We start from the raw sequence: 20,935 nt of genomic DNA on the forward strand, positions 1-20,935 counted from the left end.
GACTGGTTGGTTTGTTTTAGAAAACATTTTGCCACTCCTCCGAATAGGCTTCATCAGTTCATGCTCATAGACGTAAGATTACACCTGACCAATCTAAGTCTAGGACTAGATCGGACCAATCTAAGTCTATGAGCATGAACTGATGAAGCCTACTGAGCCAGTCGCTAGACTAGATCTGACCAATCCATGAGCATGAACTGATAGCATAGTATACTTTTAAAGATGTTTTTTGTTTAGGTTTGAGACAAATATTAAAATTATTTCACAAAAAAGGAAAAAAACATACACCAAATCCTTCCTGTAATAAATCCATTTGTCCCCCCTCACACACTTCTGAAATGTTAAAGTTTAAGTACCAATGATTGTCACACACACACTAGGTGTGGTGAAATGTGTCCTCTGCATTTGACCCATCCCCTTGTTCACCCCCTGGGAGGTGAGGGGAGCAGTGAGCAGCAGCGGTGGCCGCGCTCGAGAATAATTTTTTGGTGATTTAACCCCCAATTCCAACTCTTGAAGCAGACTGCCAAGCAGGGAGGTAATGGGTCCCATTTTTATAGTCTTTGGTATGACTCAGCCAGGGTTTGAACTCACAACCTACAAATCTCCAGGTGGACACTCTAACCACAAGGCCACTGAGCAGGTCAATACAAAATGTCATCTCTGTTTGCACCATACATGTCTTTGTCTATCTGTTAATGGTTAATGGCCGTTAACCAAGTACCATTGTGGTTCTTTGAGGTGAACTCTTTCATTGAGGCCACAGCGACATAGAACAGTGAAAAAAATCGGCAGCCCGTAAAGTTGTTGTTTAGTCTCAACTAGCTTGCTGTTAAAGAAGGAACATGACGTCAATTTATAACAATGGCATGGAAACAGGTGTTCAGAACATTCAGACTATGCCATTCCCTATTTGCAAACTTTTTGATTTATGAACTTTTAGATTGAGCAAAATGTGCCTCTGTGTGCAAACCATGTCTCTGTGTACAAGCGCATCATTCATTCATTTTGTGTGCTGCCTGCAAATAAAAAGCAGGGCGTGGCATTTTAGTAAGGAGGCAGAGCCCTCCATGACACTTGTTGCACATTGCAGAATACACTACTAGTCACTCACTACTCAGTGCTTTAGACTGTGTGCCTTTTTCTGTGTTTTTTTGCTTTCTGACAAGTTTTGTCCATTTTGCCAACTCAATATGAGTCCCAAAAACTCGCCTAGCATGGAAAGGAGGGAATAGCTGTATACTTAAAAACAAATTAAAATACTATTTGTGAGTGGTACATTAATGGCGCTAACAAGTATGGAAGAATTGACGAAGCAGGCTTCGTACTACAGTAAGTTTTAATTGTGAAGAGACCGGACTTTTCTGGAAAAAATGCCAGAGCAGACTTACATGTATTTCACAGCGGAGGAAAAGACTACCTCTCCCTCAGCAGCACAAGAGCACAAACACAAACCCCCTGCCTACTTCTTCTCTCTCCCTGTCTCTTTAACTCCTTGCCGATGTTAATGTGGGTGGATTTTACTTTTTTAAATTATTATTATTGTAGCAATATGGTTGTTAAAGTTAAAAATGTTTGTGAAGGCACCAATATGACTTTTATGTGTGTGCGGAGCAGTGCATAGAGCACGGTTCAGCTTGTTAAAAAAGAGAAAGTTAATCTATTACCCCCTTGTTAAGTTTGTCTGTACAGCACTTAATATTGTGTTCAAAGTGTACAAACCTTCACTAAAATATGGACGTTTATCAAGGCTTGAACCCATTATTCTTATTTACATTGTTTCTTATTGAGAAATCCGCCCCACTATACAAACTTTTCAATTTACAAACACTGTTTAGAACCAATTAAGTTCATAAATCAAGGTACCGCTGTATATGAATAATAAAAATATAAGGTAAATATCCAAATATGAGACGATCATTCTCCCTAAAAAAAAAGTCTGGCTCTACCAATTTATACATGCAAACTAACAGGTGGTGCCAAACGACTTCCCATGTGAGACAGAGCTTTTCTCCTGTCACCCGCACCAGTGACCTCATGATAAGTGTGTCAAAGTGTGGTAATTTAAAAAGCCATGATGCAAATTTTAAGATAATAATTAGAAACATCTTGACTTTGTGTTAAGAATCATGTCTTCATAAGTGGGGGGCCATCTTATACTCAGGGTCGTCTTTTACCCAAGTCGACAGCTGGGAGAACTCACCGCCTGCGTGACGCAGCACAATGTCACATCACTTCCCCACGTCTGGTTGCCTTTGCAGCATGTGCTAAACCACGATTCTGCGTTGTTGACAGCATTTGCCCTCCGACGCTGCTGGCCCAATCCCGATCTGGGAAAGTATGAGTTGGGGTAGCGAGGACGGAGATCTCCATTGAGACACAGGGCTTCCAGATTGTTGGCGGTGGGTCGGCCAAGTGGGAACTGAACGTGATAGTCTAGCACAGGGGGTTGAGAACGGGGACCAAAATCTGGGCGACCTAGGATTGGAGGAAAGGAAAGAAGCCATCAAATTTCCTAGTAATTTAGTTTTCTATTGTAAACTAAAAAAAACACATTTAAAGTATGTGCATTACAAACATTTAGCACACAAAATGTACTGAAATAAAAATCAATAAATATGTAAAATAAAATTATTTGGAATTGGTCAGTAACTGAAATAAAATACAATTTGAAAATATATATATATATATATATATATATATATATATATATATATATATATATATATATATATATATATATATATATATATATATATATATATATATATATAATGAATAAACTAAAAAAGTAAGTATTTAAGTAAATCAATATATTTAATAGAATATTATTTTTGATTAGATAGCAATCTGAAAATTTAAATAAACTAAATATAAATGATAGTTTAATTTGGTAGCCAGTTAAAATGTGAACCTAAGTATATAAAATACAAATAAAATTGTACCTTGGATTTGGTAGCAGTTTAAAAATATAAACAAACTAAGTAATAAAGTGAATGACAGGGGAAAAAAACAATAGAAAATAAATACAGAAGTTTACTGATACTTATTACTACTACTGCTACTATACTTCCTACTTATTACTGAAACGTATAGTGGTGTAAAGTGGAAACTCTTAGTTGAATGCCCAGAAGTATAATTTTGGTATATGTGTGGCTTTTTAACAACAGATTAAAAAAAACAAAACAACCAAAGCAATACATTTTGTCTAGGCTGACCGTGTCATTATTATACTACCGGTAGTTAAAATATAATGATTAATGTGTTTTTTACACTTAACTTATTTTTTAAAATTGAATAACAGTTAGGAATGTTTAAGTCCTATTTGAAAAACTGCTTTACACTCAATAAAGGTGATGACATCTGTGTGACTCTGCAAGAGATTATTTATATTTCTTATGGGAAAAACTAAAAAAAAAACAAAACAAAACAAAAAACTTAAAAGCTGTACAAATTAGAAGATGATAGGAACAGACTGTGTTCCAACTTAGAGGTCCCACAGCAAATAAAGTTCAAAAGGTAAAAGAAAAAGACACTGACGTCCTCTCGGCGACATGGATCCCGGTCTGGAAGCTGGAAAAAGAAAAGGTATTAATAGTGAAACTTTAAAAAAAAAAAAATATTTGGTGTGATATCCATTAGTGGTGTCCAAAATTTTTCTGGCAAGGGCATCTTACAGAAAAATTAAATAATGGGACTGGGGGCTCACTTTAATATATTTTCTACGTTAAAGATGCTAAAACCATTCCAGTGTAGGTCAATCCATGCCAAGCTTTCCAAAAAATCTTAGCTTTGTGTTATAGGTGACCAAGCAAATTAGTGTAATACATCTTAATATTAAATTCAATTCATTTTTACAATATGCCTACAGCCAATAAAAAAGTCTGAAAATGATCCTCAGGCCTCACTTTGGACACCCCTGACATATAGCATAGATAGACAGTCCACCTCTACCTCTTGGTGTGTCCAACTTGTCTGGTTCCAGCTCTATGGCAAACTCTACAGCAGGAAAAAAAAATAGTTTTAGACATACCACATCTGATATAAAAAGACAACTAAAATATTAAAGCTGCAAGCAGCGTTGGTCGGGCCCGCATATTTGGCAGGTGCTAGTTGCTGAAGGATGTCAATCTATGAAATGTAGGTCTAAGTGAGACCTACATAGAGGTTTTTGTTTCATGTCTCTAAGACGTTCCTACCGGAAGTTACAAGCAGTTTTGCCTGTTTTCCTCCGAGGAGCAGTTTTGTCTGTGTTTTATTCCTAGGGGGCGCTAGAGCGCAATTTTGAGTTTTGGGGTTTGTTTTTTTTTATTAGATCGCAATTTCCGCCAGTCCTGATGTGTGTAAAAAGTTTGGTGAGTTTTGAAGTATTTTAAGGGGGTCAAATTACAGCTCAAAGAGGCAAAAATGAGTGTTTTTAGTCATTTTTTGTCTTGAAGGGGAAATTGCCAACTTCCTGTTGATTTTTGCCCGAATAAATTAATTAATGAAAAGTAGGTCTAAGTGAGACCTACATAGAGGTTTTTGTTTCATGTCTGTACGACATTGGTACTGGGAGTTAGAGGCAGTTGTCTTCCTAGGGGGCGCTAGAGCGCAGTTTTGATTTTTGGGGTTAGGTTTTTTGACTAAAGAGTTTTGTTCGCTTTTTTTATGTCTGTGTCAAATTTGGTGAGTTTTGAAGCATGTTAAGGGGGGCAAAGTAGTGCGCAAAGCTGCGGAAAAATAATAATAATAATAATAATAATAAACCTTACAATAACAATAGGTCCTTTCGTCCCAATGCAAAAGGACTCCCGTTGGGATTCCTTTTACATGGGCCGTGCGGGCCCTAATAATAATAATAAAACTTACAATAACAATAGCTCCTTTCGTCCCAATGCAAAAGGACTCCCGTTGGGATTCCTTTTACATTGGCCGTGCGGGCCCTAATAAGCGAGAATGAAGGTAAAAACTGTACCCTTGATGAGATCAGACAGGTCTGCCTCTTGCTGCATCACAAATGAATCAGGTACCTGCATCTCTAGAAGACATATAGTGTTGGTATAATCACAGAGAGGGGTCCTCTTCTTATCACACTTAGTGCAAAAACATATTCAATTTGACGCTGTATCTGGATATAACCACAGAGTTACGCATTACAATAGAGCTCCGCAAGGCCTAGGGCAGGGGTCTCAAACATGCGGCCCGCGGGCCAATTGCGGCCCGCGAGACGTTATTGTGGGGCCCCCACCTTAATATGACAGTTTAATGTTAGTGCGGCCCACGAGTTTTAAATGAATGGCGCTTGACAGCATTGAGTGCGGAGCTGAAGGAATCTACCAATCATGGTGTGGTTTAAGCCGCGAGTTTTAAATGAATGGTGCTTGACAGCGTTGAGTGCGGAGCTGAAGGAATCTACCAATCATGGTGTGGTTTAAGGCTCTCAACAATATCGAAGGCATGCCGTGATGGCACTGCCTTTAGTTTCCTCTAGATACTATCACCGCATCTTCTTTTTCTCCATACTAACAGCGTGCCGTCCCATACACATGTTGCATGAGGCTTCTGCAGACACGCAGTAGTTATTGCAAGACATACTTGAGGAACAGCCACACATGTCACACTGAGGGTGGTCATATTTTATTTTATATATTTTTTAACACTGTTACAAATATGCGCCACACTGTGGACCCACACCAAACAAGAATGACAAACACATTTCGGGAGAACAACCACACCTAAACACAACAGAACATATACCCAGAATCCTTTGCAGCCCTAACTCTTCCGGGCTACAAAAACACCTCCGCTACCCCCAACCCCGCCCACCTCAACCCCATCTCCCGAATTCGGAGGTCTCAAGGTTGGCAAGTATGCATTGATGTCACTTGCGTGATGCAAGCAGAGAAACATTTTGCCGCTTTTCCACGACACCCGCACACGCTCTTCTTCCCTCCCTCCCTCCCTGCCTCCCTCGCTCGCCCGCCTGCTCTCTCCCGCCCCCGTTGTAAACAGTCCGGGCGGGGAAGACTTCCAAAGCACTCCGCAGAAGGAGCGAGCGACAATACAAAAGTGTGGTGCACTGGACGTCAGTGATACTCTGACAGAGAGTCGCTGGGCGAATCAGACGTGTAACACGTTAGTGGTGATGTTAGCCCGTTCGGGGCTAATTGTGCTACCGTGACTGTAAACTCCACGGCGAGCCCCCCCCTCCCGTTGGCTCCAGACAGAGACGATTTTTGATGCAATATTTCTTTGTTGAGCACAGGCGCACCCCGACGTGTCTTATTTCATTTAATTTCATTTTTATTTATCTCCTTCATTGATGTGCATCTTTGATCGATAGACAATTATACCTCAATTATTCAATTATACATTTACACACCAATGCCTGAGAAGGAGCAGGATGCAGAAAAATCTTATATTTTTCTGCCCCCTTCAACATAATACGTAGTATTACTTAAAGGCCCACTGAAATTATTTTTTTTAATTTAAACGGGAACAGCAGATCCATTCTATGTGTCATACTTGATCATTTCGCGATATTGCCATATTTTTGCTGAAAGGATTTAGTCGAGAAAATCGACGATAAAGTTTGCAACTTTTGCTCGCTGATAAAAAAAAAGCCTTGCCTGTACCGGAAGTAGCGTGACGTCACAGGAGCTAGTATTCCTCACAATTCCCCATTGTTTACAATGGAGCGAGAGAGATTCGGACCGAGAAAGTGATGATTACCCCATTAATTTGAGCGAGGATGAAAGATTCGTAGATGAGGAACGTTACAGTGAAGGACTTGAGAGGCAGTGATGGACGTATCTTTTTTCGCTCTGACCGTAACTTAGGTACAAGCTGGCTCATTGGATTCCACACTCTCCTTTTTTTATTGTGGATCACGGATTTGTATTTCAAACCACCTCGGATATTATATCCTCTTGAAAATGAGAGTCGAGAACGCGAAATGGACATTCAGTGCCTTTTATCTCCACGACAATACATCGGCGAAATGCTTTAGCTACGAGCTAACGTGATAGCATCGTCCTCTAACTGCATATAGAAACAAAAAAATAAACCCCTGACTGGAAGGACAGATAGAAAATCAACAATACTATTAAACCGTGGACATGTAAATACACGGTTAATGCTTTCCAGGCTGGCGAAGGTTAACAATGCTGTGCTAACGACGCCATTGAAGCTAACTTAGCAACGGGACCTCACAGAGCTATGCTAAAAACATTAGCTCTCCACCTACGCCAGCCAGCCCTCATCTACTCATCAACACCCGTGCTCACCTGCGTTCCAGCGATCGGCAGAAGGACGAAGGACTTCACCCGATGCGTTTGGCGGCCCGGAGACGTAGGAAGTCAAGGTGAGGTCGGCGGCTAGCGCTCCAACAAAGTCCTCCTGGTTGTGTTGCTGTAGTCCGCTGCTAATACACCGATCCCACCTACAACTGTCTTCTTTGCAGCCTTCATTGTTCATTAAACAAATTGCAAAAGATGTCCAGAATACTGTGAAATTATGAAATTAAAACAGAGGTATTTGTATAGGATACCATAACTTCCGTTACTCTGACTTCGTCACGCGCATACGTCATCATACCGCGACGTTTCAGCCGGATATTTCCCGGGAAGTTTTAAATGTCACTTTATAAGTTAACCCGGCCGTATTGGCATGTGTTGCAATGTTAAGATTTCATCATTGATATATAAACTATCAGACTGCGTGGTCGGTAGTAGTGGGTTTCAGTAGGCCTTTAATGATATCATATAAACCAACAATTACATCCAAATATAACGAAAACAAACAAAAAAACACACACAAAAACACAAGAAGTGCAAAACTTCATGATGTACAAACCGAACAAAAAAAACAAAAGAAGTAATATACACCTCACGGGATGATACAAAACAAATACAAAACCAGGCAAAAAATAAGTAAAATAATAAATATAAAGCAAAATGTAAACACTTATGGCTGTCCATATGATTTTATTGTTCTGTCTTTATATATTTTTTCAATTGGAATATATTTTTACAATCTTTTATCTCATTGTAAAGATAATTCCATAGTTTAAACCCCACCACTGATATGCACATTTGTTTTAAAGTTGTCCTTGAATACTGATGTTGGAAATGACCTTTTCTTCTATGCTCTTCATTCTCATAAGTGATGACAAACATTTTTTAATGTCATAATGTCTGTAACTTTACTAGCTCCTGTAATTTCAATAAACCTGAATTAATAAATAATATGTTAGTGTGTTCTAAGTAATCTACTTTATGAATAATCCTTATAGCTCTTTTCTGTAGTTGATACAGAGATACAATTTGAAACGTCATTATACAACTAGACATGCTGAAGAGTATGCAAAATACCAGGGAGATGAGAGAGTGAACCGGGTTGCAAATTTTAAAACCAGTCTACTGATGCAACAAGATTTTGTCAAGAAAGCAAGCGAAAAGAGTGATGCAGCAGTCAAAGCTAGCTGCATGGTGAGTGATATGGTTGCTAGGTTGCTAAAGCCATTCAAAGAAGGTGAATTCATTAAAAAGTGCATGTTAGATTTTTTTTAAGAAATCTTTTCTTGCGGCCCAGCCTCACCCAGTTTCTGCATCCAGTGGCCCCCAGGTAAATTGAGTTTGAGACCCCTGGCCTAGGGTATAGTCCTGTCGGCCTAAAAAACGCTGCTCTTCAGAGAAATTACCGATCCTGTGGAAATAAGTGGCAATTTAAACCACTTATTTGGGTTTGGGAATTTTAGCAGATCACCTGACACTTCATGGAAGCAAAATAATTTTGGTACAAGTCCTGATAAAATAGTCAGAAATCGACCCCTCTGAAAAGCAGCGGCTTAAAAATAAGGGTTTTAGTTTTTTAGTTTAGTTTTAAATATTTTTACATCCATTACCAAATAAAATACCAAGCCGCGGACGTGGTAGTACTGGGCCGCAAATAAATTACATCTATTTTATTCTTCGTCTCGCAGGTATCTTATTTTGAAAGATTCCCCACTTCCGCCCAAGCGTCATACCATCGCACTTGATGGAGCCACGCACACATGGACGTAATTTGGGAGTGCCTCAGCGGTACATGTCCCCTGCACTATTTCAAAGAGCAGTTTTTGTCGCACACACTTTTTAACGTCCAAAACTAAAGTTGCGCTATTAAATACAGACAAGTCAAACACTAGCACCAGGCGGAAAACAGCTGCTTTAGCCCGCCCCGAAGCTCATTGATGGGGCAATCTTCTTGCCAACGGGACAATAATTGACAGCATGCAGCAGCTGCCCAATTATTCTCCATTTAGCCTCCGCACAGCAATATAAATCATGATTAAGTAAGACAAAAAATTTAAACAAGGAGTTTAGTGCTCCACTCAAAAAGGTAGTTATGTTGTTGATTAAGATTTGTGCTATAAGAACACAAACTGCAGCTGATGCGTTTCCTAATCCTATTAGTGCAATGTCTTAAATATCAGTCTTTTGTTCCAGTGGTTTAATTACCAACGAGTGGGTAAGCCAAGTAATTCATAATGAATCTTCAAAAAAAACTCAAGTAAAATATTTTTTTATCCTGTTAGTTTTGTTTTCAGTACAAAAAATGTATTATTGAAATATTTGTTTCATATTACTCCGAAAGATACAACAAATCCCTTCAAGTCATGCCCTTTGTATGAAAGCCAGTTGAGTCCCCACAACTTCTAAATTCCATCCCTGATCCTCCAGCATTGCACATGGTTACATAATAGCAAAATGCGCAAGAAAGCGAGTGAATACAGGATGTATTGACATGTTTCATACATTAGCAGGGATTATGGAGGAGATGGTAAGTGATCATCTGTCTCAGCTTTCAAAAAAGTTTGCACGTTACTTCACAAAAAAACCCCATAAGATTTGTATCCTATATCCATTTGTAAACAAGGCAGGTGAATCAACTTCGATACTGCAAGAAGAAAATGTGGTAAATAATTCTGGCCTCAAAATTATGTTTGAGCCAACTTCTAATCTCCTTGAATTCTTGGTTGAAGTCAGGACAGAATATCCTGACATTGCTGCAAAATCACTGAAAGCTCTGACTCCTTTTGCACCATCTTATCTTTGTGAAGCTGGATTTTCTGCTATGACAACTAAAACACCGGAATAAACTGGACATAAGGAACACACTTTAAGTGTCAACCATCACCCACAGATAGTACAGTACAATTGTTAGGGAAACAAGGACAGGGATCCAACTGATTTTAAATGAATGATTGTTTATTTTTGCTGTAGTTTTACTGTAGTATAGTAATTGGCATGATACAGAAACTGTCATACAAACACACACACACACACACACACACACACACACACACACACACACACACACACACACACACACACACACACACACACACACACACACACACACACACACACACACACACACACACACACACACACACACACACACACACACACACACACACACACACACACACACACACACACACACACACACACACACACACACACACACACGGCTGCCAGAGGTATGCAAGCTGTCCTTGGGCTTAAAAAGGTTGTTTAACTTGACACAAGAGGGATCATGGAAGCAATCTAAAAAAAATATTTTGGGGCAAGTCCTGACATAACAGTCACAAACCAACCCCTCTAAAAAGTAGCCTCTTAGTCTATTTTTGCGTCACATGGGAACCTAATGAGTTTTACTTGAACATCTGAACTCAAAAAGGAACATCAAACATAAGGATGTAAATCATTAAGATTTTATGGATATCAATATAGGTATTCATCTGTACTCTTATTGGCACTTAGGAGTTAGTAAAGCTGTGAACAAAAATTCATTTTTTATTACCATTTTTATTAGCACAATAGGTTGTACACCACCATCATGTAACATCACACAGCAGGGAAGTCTTTCATCAACACCTGCTTTTTAAGTCTTAACACAAGTCAACTATGTCTGCAGTGCAAGGAGCAATGTGGTTGTTATGTCATCATCTTATAAATAAGACTCAGATCCATCACTGTGTTTCTATTTATTACAGTTACACTCAGCTGGAACTAATAATTGTGTGTGGTATTCATGTGCAGAGCACATACCTTTCATATGATATATCAAATATATCATATAAATCAATACAATTAATGAGCATGTTGGGTGGGTGTGCATTTTATTATAATAGAAATTGTAATTTGTATTCATGTTGCACACGGACGTATTTAAATGACGGACCGGAGGCCATATTGAGTATTAACAGCGACTGATGTACTGTATGTGTTCGTGTAGTGTGTACTATATAAATTAAAAGAACCAGTGGAACCAGAAAATACCGGTACTCGGTATACATCCCTAATAAAACAAAAAATGCAATTTAAGAACAGAAATGGCACAAAAAGGCCAACTATTGAACCCTTTGGAAGGTGGTGTTTTTGACCCTTCACCATAGTTTGAATGGTCCAAAAAGGGGAAGAGTGCATCTTTATGCTATCATCCATAAACCAGGAATTAGCTTGCTATCATACACATAGAAATACAAACAAAATTTGCCAGTCAAACACCCACACTATTTCAGAGAAACTATTGCAGTTTGAATCATGATGAAAATGTTGCTTCTATTTTAAAATAAAAAATGTTATGGTCCAGTAAACAACAAATTAAGTTATCTCCACTGATGATCTGGGCTTGTTTATGTTAAATTACTGTTAACATTTAAGGGTTTAAGTATTTATCTCCTTTTTGGGCTTGTCTTTTTCATTTCAGCTTGCCAAAAAAACCATGCGTTCCCTAATTGTTACTGGCAAAGATTCAGCGCTTGGATGTGAAAACACTTACAGGGACTTACCTTGCATGATGGCGTCAAGGTCAAAGGTGACCTCACGTTGCTCCATGTCGTGCTCATCTGGAAGGTTGGAGACACAGAGAGAGAGAGCAGAAAGTCAGACAGTTATGCAACAGCAATGTTTTGTTTTGTAGTCAAAATAAGACAGCCAGACAGGAAGGAAGTACTTGTTTTGGACATAACAAGTGTCATGGAGATTAGAAGTTGTGGTTCACAATGTTAAACAATCAGAAAATATGCTGCATTCTTGTTACATTAGGACAGTCCTTCTCAAATAGTGGCACGGTGCGATGCTCGGGCTTGTGACCTTGGGGAACATGCTTTTTTTTGCCGTACTACAAACTTGTAGAATATGACAAATCATATAGCGCTTGGCTTCACTGTGACTATGTTGGGTGAAAAATAAAGAATGGTGTGTTGTTTTCTTTAATGTTAATAATAGGATACAATGTTATGCAGAGGTGTACTTATAACAATTTTATTGTGGTGGTGGTAATATTTCATTATTATGGAGTATATTGTGAATACATTGATAACAGGAAGTAAACAAAAGTGTTAGCAATTGCTGTGTAATGGAAAAGGGTTCAGATTAAATAAACTCTGCCTCTTCCTACTCTTTTTCGAACATATTGAAAAGAGAAACTGGAAATTGTGATGCATCAAGTTGTACTGTAAATGTATGCATGTTCGAAATAAACTCAAACAATAAACACCATAAAATAAAGTTACATATACCTGTACTGGCTGACAAAAATCTCACGGTACGATGTTATCATGCTAATAAGGTCATGGTACGATATTATTATGATATACCCCCCCCCCCCCCCAATATTTAAGAGAAACAGGAATATTTGGGATAAGCACACTTACTGTAATTTACCACAAACATAATGATAAAATGTTGTAATCATATTTATTACTACAAACAAGTATTTTTAAGTGCAAAGAATTGTCCGGGAACATCCACTGTCTCTCTCAACTTTTACTTTCTGAGAAGCAGTCTTCTCTACAGTGGATATTTTTTCGATCAGTTTGGAAAATGCAGTTTCTCAGAAAAGTCAACTCACATTTGAACTTTTAGTAATGCAAATGCCTCACAAATTAACGTTTAGTTTTGCTGCCGTCATCTTTTCCGGGTGATGGTAACTTACAGTATTAGGTAGTTTTGGTGAGCAGCAGGCGCTTTCCCTTGGCACGGTGCGCCTTCACCGAGTCAGTTTTGGCTTGGATCAGTCAAGGCGAACGTGGCGCGATTTTTTACCTCCGCCATAACTGTTACTGTATGTTTTCGCCAGGGTTGGTTTGTCTGATTGTTAGCAACTTAACTCAAAACGTTATTTTGAAAAAAAGTAATTCCTCTTATCGACTACGAAGTAGAACACACTTCACTTCCTGCTTCCTCTCTCTCCCCTTCACGTCGCTCCAAGCCTCCACAATGTAGTCCATATGCTGGGAGTTGTAGTTTATTTTCAGACCAGCCAAAGCAAAATTGTAAAAATGTGTGTTTCTACATTTGTTTGTTTGTTCAATTTTATTTTATCTCACATATTTGTTAAGTTTGTAGTTATGTTACCTTTAATTTGGCTATTATGGTGTAATTTTAACCATTGTTTTGATTATATTATAATTGTAATATTTGAATGAAGATGAATGAATGTGTTGTTGCAGTTGGGGATGTCACCAATGTGGCGGTTTGAGGAAACACTTGGTTGCTTTTCCAAACATGTTTTTAGTGGTGAACCGTAAACATGAGAATGCTGAAGAGGAAGTGCTTGAGGTTTAATGGCTTTGTAAATATACCAAGACAAAGTCTAAGTTCTTTGTGTTCTTCAAGGTGTTTTGAAACTGTACCAAATTTTTCCTTCAGAATTTTCAACTACAAACGTAACTTGAAGTGTTTTGCCAAGAGGATTATTTTTAATATGTACATTTTCAGACTGTGCTTGTTTTATTTTTGGCTGAAGTAAAACAAAAACATTTTTTGAAGATGTCTTTATTTTTAAATTATTATGCCATGATTTTATCAGTACGGCCCCTGAGCTAAAATGAGTTTGACACCCCTGATCTACACTGTAAACAATAATCTTGACACTCTTTAATAATAGTTCATTGGGTGGATCAATTAAGATATCAACATCACAGATACCAGCGGTAGTATCAGTGTCCGTTCGATAGTAGCATGATGAAAATAACTTTCAGTTCTCTTCTATGTTTATCTTCGCAAATATCCATGTTTTTTGTTGTGTTTTTCATATTGTTACATTGTTGATATTGTTATATTTATGTTGGTGCTGTAGAATTTTTTAAAAACAAATTATGTGATTACACACAATTCATGATTAATCACAATTATTTACTTCCATATTTTGAAACAAATGCGATTAAACTGGCCAATGTCATACATGAATATAAAAAAAAAATGTTTTCATTAAATGTACGACATTTATTCGCTTAACACTTGGTAACATTATTATCTAAAGTCCCATCGGGGTGCATTTTGAAGTGCAATTTTTCACCGAGCACACTAGTCAGAGGCTTTGTTCAGACTGCAGGTCAATTCTGATTTTTTCGGCCACATGTGACATGTATCGGAATTTTTCATGTCAACGTGAACAGTGCAATTCTGAATTTTTCAAATCTGACCCAAGCCTCTTTTGTATGTGGATATAAATCGGATATGTCTGCGATGTGTGAACAATCGAGTCGCGTTCATCCGACAAACACATCATCAAAAAGTGGCAAGTGTCATAATTTTTCACCGAAATAGACAGTTGCAAAATAAATAGTCTACAATTGAGCAGAAATCAAGCGAAACTAATCTTTTAGGGACTCACTTCAATGTCCCACACCCCAGTCTTCGACTGCTTGCCCACATTCTCTTCGGAGCAGATGTTGAAATGCCCCATAAACTGTGAGAGCCATAATGCTTGCCCTCTTCCTTTTTAATCTTCTACGTGCAATCATTCCGTTCAGAAAATGTTGACTTTGATTGCACAAAGTCCTTAAAATTGCCACAAATATGCCAGGACTGACACCTACTAGAATTGGAGCCATGTTTACTTCCGTAAACACTGCAGAACGTGTGACGTCATGACGCCATGCATAGGCGCCGATCCTGTGGGTGCTTTGGGGCCCGAGCACCCACGGACAATGCCGAGCACCCACATGGGATTGATGGCAACTTTCAATCTTTAATTTTTGAAAAATCAATCTTGTTGTAGTTAGTTTTGTGGCGAGTTTGGTCCGTTTTACAAAATAATAAAGCCACAAATCATATGGGATATTAACTTCGCTGAACGTCTATTTTTTCTTTTTAATACACACATCTAGCACCCAATGGCAGAAATGTAGATCGGCGCCAATGACGTCATGCCTACATGCGGGTGAGATTAGACATCACTTTTTTTTGTGTAATGTGAGCAACTACATTAAAAGATCAGCTTCAACCAAAAAAATCAGAATTGTACAACGGACCCCGCAGTGTAAACATAGTCTTCTTTTAAAGGAGCATATCCAGTCAAAATAAACTGGGTGAAAAATCTGCGTTGTTAGAAGATTAATGCAAGATTTTTGAGTTAATTTTACAGCCCCAATGTATATTTATCAAGATCAAGCTTTATGTGTTCTATTTATTTCTTCTATTTCTACATTGTGTTGTGTGCCAATAAAAAATAGCCCCCGTGCCGCACTTTAGATACAGCTGTCTTACTTACATTCAAGCTGGTTAATTTTAAATTTATGTCGGCCATATTTAGCTTAAAATAACCCACACGTTTGTGTTTTAGTTAATTTAGGCTGACCATACGTCCTCTTTTGCGGGGGTGTCCGGGCAGGGTTTCTTAAATGCCTCAAATGTCCGGCATTTTTAGTTAGGGTTGCGTGTATTTTCAATGTACGTCCAGGGTTAAGTTAAGAAGGGGTTAAACAAAACAAGCTGTGAAGTTGTGCGCATGCAGAAACATTCGTGAGGGAGGGGCAGAGACACAGAGCGAGAGAGCTAGTGAGTGGAAAGACAGACATGAAAACAAGAAATGCCGAAACGTAAATGCAACTTCACGGATGATTTGCGGAAAAAGTATTTGTGTTTTCGTCCAGGCCGTGACACATGGGAAGCAGAATGCACTGTGTGCAAAGCAGGAACGTATGTATCTGTGGCAAATAAAGGGGCCAAAGATCTACAAGCCCATATCGACACTACAAAGCACAGAACAGCTGTGCAGGGCGAGAGCTCGTCTGCTGTTTTTTGTTTAAATGTAATTAACTTCTTTTGAGGCATTATTTATGTTTAGATTAAATACAAGAGGTTATTTTGAATATTTCTACCTCTGCACTTTTTTTCCAAAACTGTGAATGTTACAGAATATAAGTGTGACTTATTTTGTTATACTGTCAAGCAGTGTTGGCGTTAACACACTTTGTGTCTTTTTAACGCATTGAAATCAAAGGACGCAGATTTTTTTTATTTTACCATTTGCAGCCCACAGCTAATGTTTTAAAGGCCCACGGCACATTCTAAAAATACTATTAAAATAAACAAAAACATAACAAAAGTGAAATACAAAAGCTTACAGGTGAAATGTAATTTAGAAACAGTTGCAATGTTGACTAATAAAACAAAAATGTTTTTTTTCTTTCAAACTGTCATTGCTCAAAACATAATAATAATAATCAAAATCAATGTTATTATGAATTATTGACCTATCAAAGGTTCCGATTACTTCACATCAAATATTCCACTAAGAAAAATATTTTTGCATATTTTGTGTGTTTGCCATAAAACACATAGTTTTGTTTGACAAAAAAGGGCAGAAAACAAGCAAACAAAAAACACAACATAAAACAACTAAAACATTTTGAAATGAGGAATAGATGTGAAGTTGATGTAGACTCCAGAGATTTAAGCGTTAAATATAAAATGTATGTATGCCCTGGCACACCATTATCATCATTTCATGACCGAAGCAAAACACTTTTTACACTTTTATACTGAAATAAATACACCTACAACTTATTCAATAAAAACATAGAAAAAACCAGCAGCAGTGGTAAAGTTTAGATCCATGAATGAAATAAGAAAGTGAATGAATGTTTATAACTGAATACATTTACATATGTATACACATTTGTTTTCTTTTGTATTATTTTTTAAAATGAATTAAGTAACGTTTATGAAAACCTTTTTCCAAAACACAATACAGAATGTGAGATATAACCGGATAATGCATACATTTGTCATTTATTTTCAAAACACTTACAAAAAAGTGGTACCCCAAAAATTTTCTGTGGCACCCCATTTTTATGACTTGATGGGGTCCCTGGGACCCCATTTTGAAAATTCCTAGCGCCAACACTGCTGTCAACAGAGGAGAAAAAATGCTTTATTTAAATAAATATATTATTTATGAAGCAAGTTCGAGTATCATTGGCAAATGTTCACCTAGTCCCGGCCTTGGCACGCATATATGTGTCCTCTTTTTGGGATTTCAGAATATGGTCAGCCTAGTTAATTAATGATTTAAAAAAAAGAAGAGCGGAGTTGTCATTTAACAAAAGTTGAATATTTATTTCAAGAAGACGTTGAAGTGAAAGTGTCCATTGGCTAACCAAAATGGAGGCTGGTCATGAGCCAGAAAGCAAACACACAACTTGCTAGCCAAACAAACAAACACAAACTTACCCTTGGCCGCCGAAACGAGCAGAATCATGAGAGACACAACAACGGGGGCCAGAAGCCAAGAGGAGCCCATTATTGCCAGAACAAAATGTTTGCCCTGAAGGCTTGGAGTCAGTCAGCGGTAACCAGTCGGAGCAACAAGCCGACCTCGAAGGATTACTGAGTGGATTAAGCACTCGCGAGCCTGCTTGTGTGGGAAAAAAGTTTCAACAAACGCTGCGGTGTCTCCTCTCTTCTGAGCAGGAACGGCACCGGACTGACCGTTTTATTGACGCTTCTTGAGTCCTGCCGTGGCGAGACGAGGCGAGAGAGAGAGAGAGGGAAGGGAGGGAACAAGTTTTTGGACATGACTCATAACTGACTTGTCCGATGTTATCTACATGGACGACAACACACGATGGACACTTTCTGCTCGCACACTCCTCAAAAGAGACGAGACCTTCATGAAGGAGTCGTTCGGATTACTGAATCGGACTCACGACTCACTACCTAAATTAAAGAAGGAAAAGCAGTTAACGCAGGGTACCCCAATATATATATATCAGTGGCGTGCAGTCAGTAGAGGCAGGGGAGGCGGGGCCTCACCTGCCATCATGGAAAGAAAAAAAATGTAAAAACAAAAGAAAAAAAATTAAATAGTTATATGTATCTAGTGATACATATAACTACATAACATACATACATACATATAGTTATTTTCCATTTAACTTCACCAGTTTTAGATTATTTTTATTTTTATTTTCACATTTGCCGTTCAAATACTGAGAAGAGACGGTGCTGTGATCAGCAGCCAGTTGTGGCACGTCACTCAGTTGTGCCTCCACATGGATTGTGCCAATGACTCAGCTAACTGCTGGCCTGCTGTGCAGTGAGACCGTATTGCTATATGAATTATATTATACATTTCCATAGTTTAGTTAGCTGAGGTATATAATGTACAGTGTATTTTGTCAACAACTGTATGTGTGTAACATATTTTTTGTGCTGAGCATTCATAAAACTGCTGCAAAAGATGTCCTGGCTGAGGCTCGCAGTAATCCGGCCTCCTGGTGGTAGAGGGCGGTAGTGATCCCAGAGATCATTCCTCGGCCGCAGAAAGAAAAAAAAAAGTTAGCAATAAGTGCGGCGATTGTTTATTTCCTCTCGCCTGAACTTTTATTAAAAACATGGAGGATTACATATGTAAAATAAAACAGTTGTTCTAAACTGGACTTTCAATCGAAGCAGGAGGTAATAATTAAAGGTAGACCAACGCCGGAGCTAAAAGGTTTGCTTTTGACTTCGGGACAGAAGATACATTCTTTTCAAACGGCGTGGTACACACGCAAAGGCTGGCTGTGTGGATGTCCAGCAAGAAAGGTAAGACCATAATAATGTTTTTTTAATTAAATGTGCTCTTTTGTGTGCTACAGTTTGTATGTGTAAAGAATGCTGGTATGAGCTTTTAAACATAACCCGTTAACTGCTGCCAATCACATGGTGAATAAGATACTCTTTAGCAGGGTGCGGCCCGGGGGCCATTTGCGGCCCGCTGCTAATTGTTTACCGGCCCGCCACACATTCTGGAAATACTATTGTAAAAATAAAAAAGAACATTAAAAAAAGTGGAATGAGGCGAAATCTAACGAAAAAAGTTGCAATGTTGACACAAAGCTGCCATGCAGGCTGTTTTTTTTCTTTTGTCTTTCTTAATTTGTCTTTTTTTTGCCATTGCTCAAAAAAAATATATAATGACAAAAAATCCATGTTATAATGAATTATGTTCAGGGCTCCAATTACTTCAAATATTTCACTTTAAAATGTTTTATGTGGTAAATATTGCATATATTGTGTAGTAGCCATATAAAAACATCAAAGTTTTCTTTGACAAAAGCGCATAAAACAAACAAAATGATAGTTCCAGCATAAAATGGACAGATATATCTGAAGTTGATCTCGTAACTTAAGTGTTGAAAGTAAAAGAAAAACCTAATAAAAATGTATCACTTTATGAGTGGGGCAGATTTACTGTAAGCGTTAAATAATTAAAAAATAATAATAATCTGACTTATTTTTTACATTTTAATGACTGAGACCCTTTATGGTCCCCGGGACCCCTAAAGGTAAAATAAATAAAAAATGCATATATTTTGTTATGGTTTGAAAATGAAAAATATCAAAATGGCCACCACATGCTTTAATTTTTCCGTGTGCAGCCCTCAGTGAAAAGTTTGGACACCCCTGCTCTTTAGGGTTCATATGTTTGTAAATCTGACTGTGATGAAGTCAGTGCCTCACCAGCCATGGACCTCACCGCACGTCACTGATATATATATATATATATATATATATATATATATATATATATATATATATATATATATATATATATATATATATATATATATATATATATATATATATATATATATATATATATATATACACATATATATCGTCGTGGTCAAAAGTTTACATACACTTGTAAAGAACATAATGTCATGGCTGTCTGATTCTTCAGTTTCCAATAATTTCTGCAACTCTTATTTTTTTGTGATAGAGTGATTGGATATAATAATCTGGGTATAACAGCTCAAGTTTTGTTTCATCTGACCACAGAACTTTCCTCCAGAAGGTCTTATTTTTGTCCATGTTTGAGTTTGAGTTTATTTCGAACATGCATGTTATGTCAGATGAAACAAAAATTTAGCTGTTTGGCCACAATACCCAGCAATATGTCATGGCTGTCTTGAGTTTCCAATAATTTCTACAACTCTTATTTTTTTGTGATAGAGTGATTGGAGCACATACTTGTTGGTCACAAAAAACATTCATGAAGTTTGGTTCTTTTATGAATTTATTATGGGTCTACTATGTGACCAAATCTACTGGGTCAAAAGTATACATACAGCAATGTTAAAGGCCTACTGAAATGATTTTTTTAAATTTAAACGGGGATAGCAGATCCATTCTATGTGTCATACTTGATCATTTCGCGATATTGCCATATTTTTGCTGAAAGGATTTAGTAGAGAACATCGACGATAAAGTTTGCAACTTTTGATCGCTGATTAAAAAAAGCCTTGCCTGTACCGGAAGTAGCGGGACGTCACAGGCTGAAGGGCTCCTCACATTTCCCCATTGTTTACAATGCAGCGAGAGCGATTTGGACCGAGAAAGCGACGATTACCCCATTAATTTGAGCGAGGATGAAAGATTCGTGGATGAGGAACGTGAGAGTGAAGGACTAGAGTGCAGTGCAGGACGTATCTTTTTTCGCTCTGACCGTAACTTAGGTACAAGGGTTCATTGGATTCCACACTTTCTCCTTTTTCTATTGTGGATCACAGATTTGTATTTTAAACCACCTCGGATACTATATCCTCTTGAAAATGAGAGTCGAGAACGCGAAATGGACAATCACAGTGACTTTTATCTCCACGACAATACATCGGCGAAGCTCT

The 20,935-nt window shown here is 37.9% G+C and overlaps 1 protein-coding gene across 2 annotated transcripts in view; it reads right to left on the bottom strand.

Moving 5' to 3' along the window:
- Positions 1 to 17,959, bottom strand: part of LOC133636190 (extracellular matrix protein 1-like) — a 28,517-nt gene extending 10,558 nt beyond the window's left edge. Inside the window, exons 1-6 of one of the 2 annotated variants that reach the window (XM_062029956.1) lie at positions 17,496 to 17,957; positions 11,822 to 11,878; positions 4,958 to 5,020; positions 3,955 to 3,999; positions 3,541 to 3,573; positions 2,204 to 2,478 (exon numbers count right to left, since the gene is read on the bottom strand). In XM_062029956.1, coding sequence (XP_061885940.1) covers positions 2,204 to 2,478; positions 3,541 to 3,573; positions 3,955 to 3,999; positions 4,958 to 5,020; positions 11,822 to 11,878; positions 17,496 to 17,565 — 543 coding nt within the window. In that variant the 5' untranslated portion in view covers positions 17,566 to 17,957. Of the gene's footprint in view, positions 1 to 2,203; positions 2,479 to 3,540; positions 3,574 to 3,954; positions 4,000 to 4,957; positions 5,021 to 11,821; positions 11,879 to 17,495 lie in introns of both variants that reach the window. The other variant, XM_062029957.1, reaches the window with a different exon arrangement.
- Between the last annotated feature and the right edge of the window lie 2,976 nt (positions 17,960 to 20,935).

The sequence above is a fragment of the Entelurus aequoreus genome, linkage group LG20, assembly GCF_033978785.1.
Source record: "Entelurus aequoreus isolate RoL-2023_Sb linkage group LG20, RoL_Eaeq_v1.1, whole genome shotgun sequence".
NCBI classification, from domain to species: domain Eukaryota; kingdom Metazoa; phylum Chordata; class Actinopteri; order Syngnathiformes; family Syngnathidae; genus Entelurus; species Entelurus aequoreus.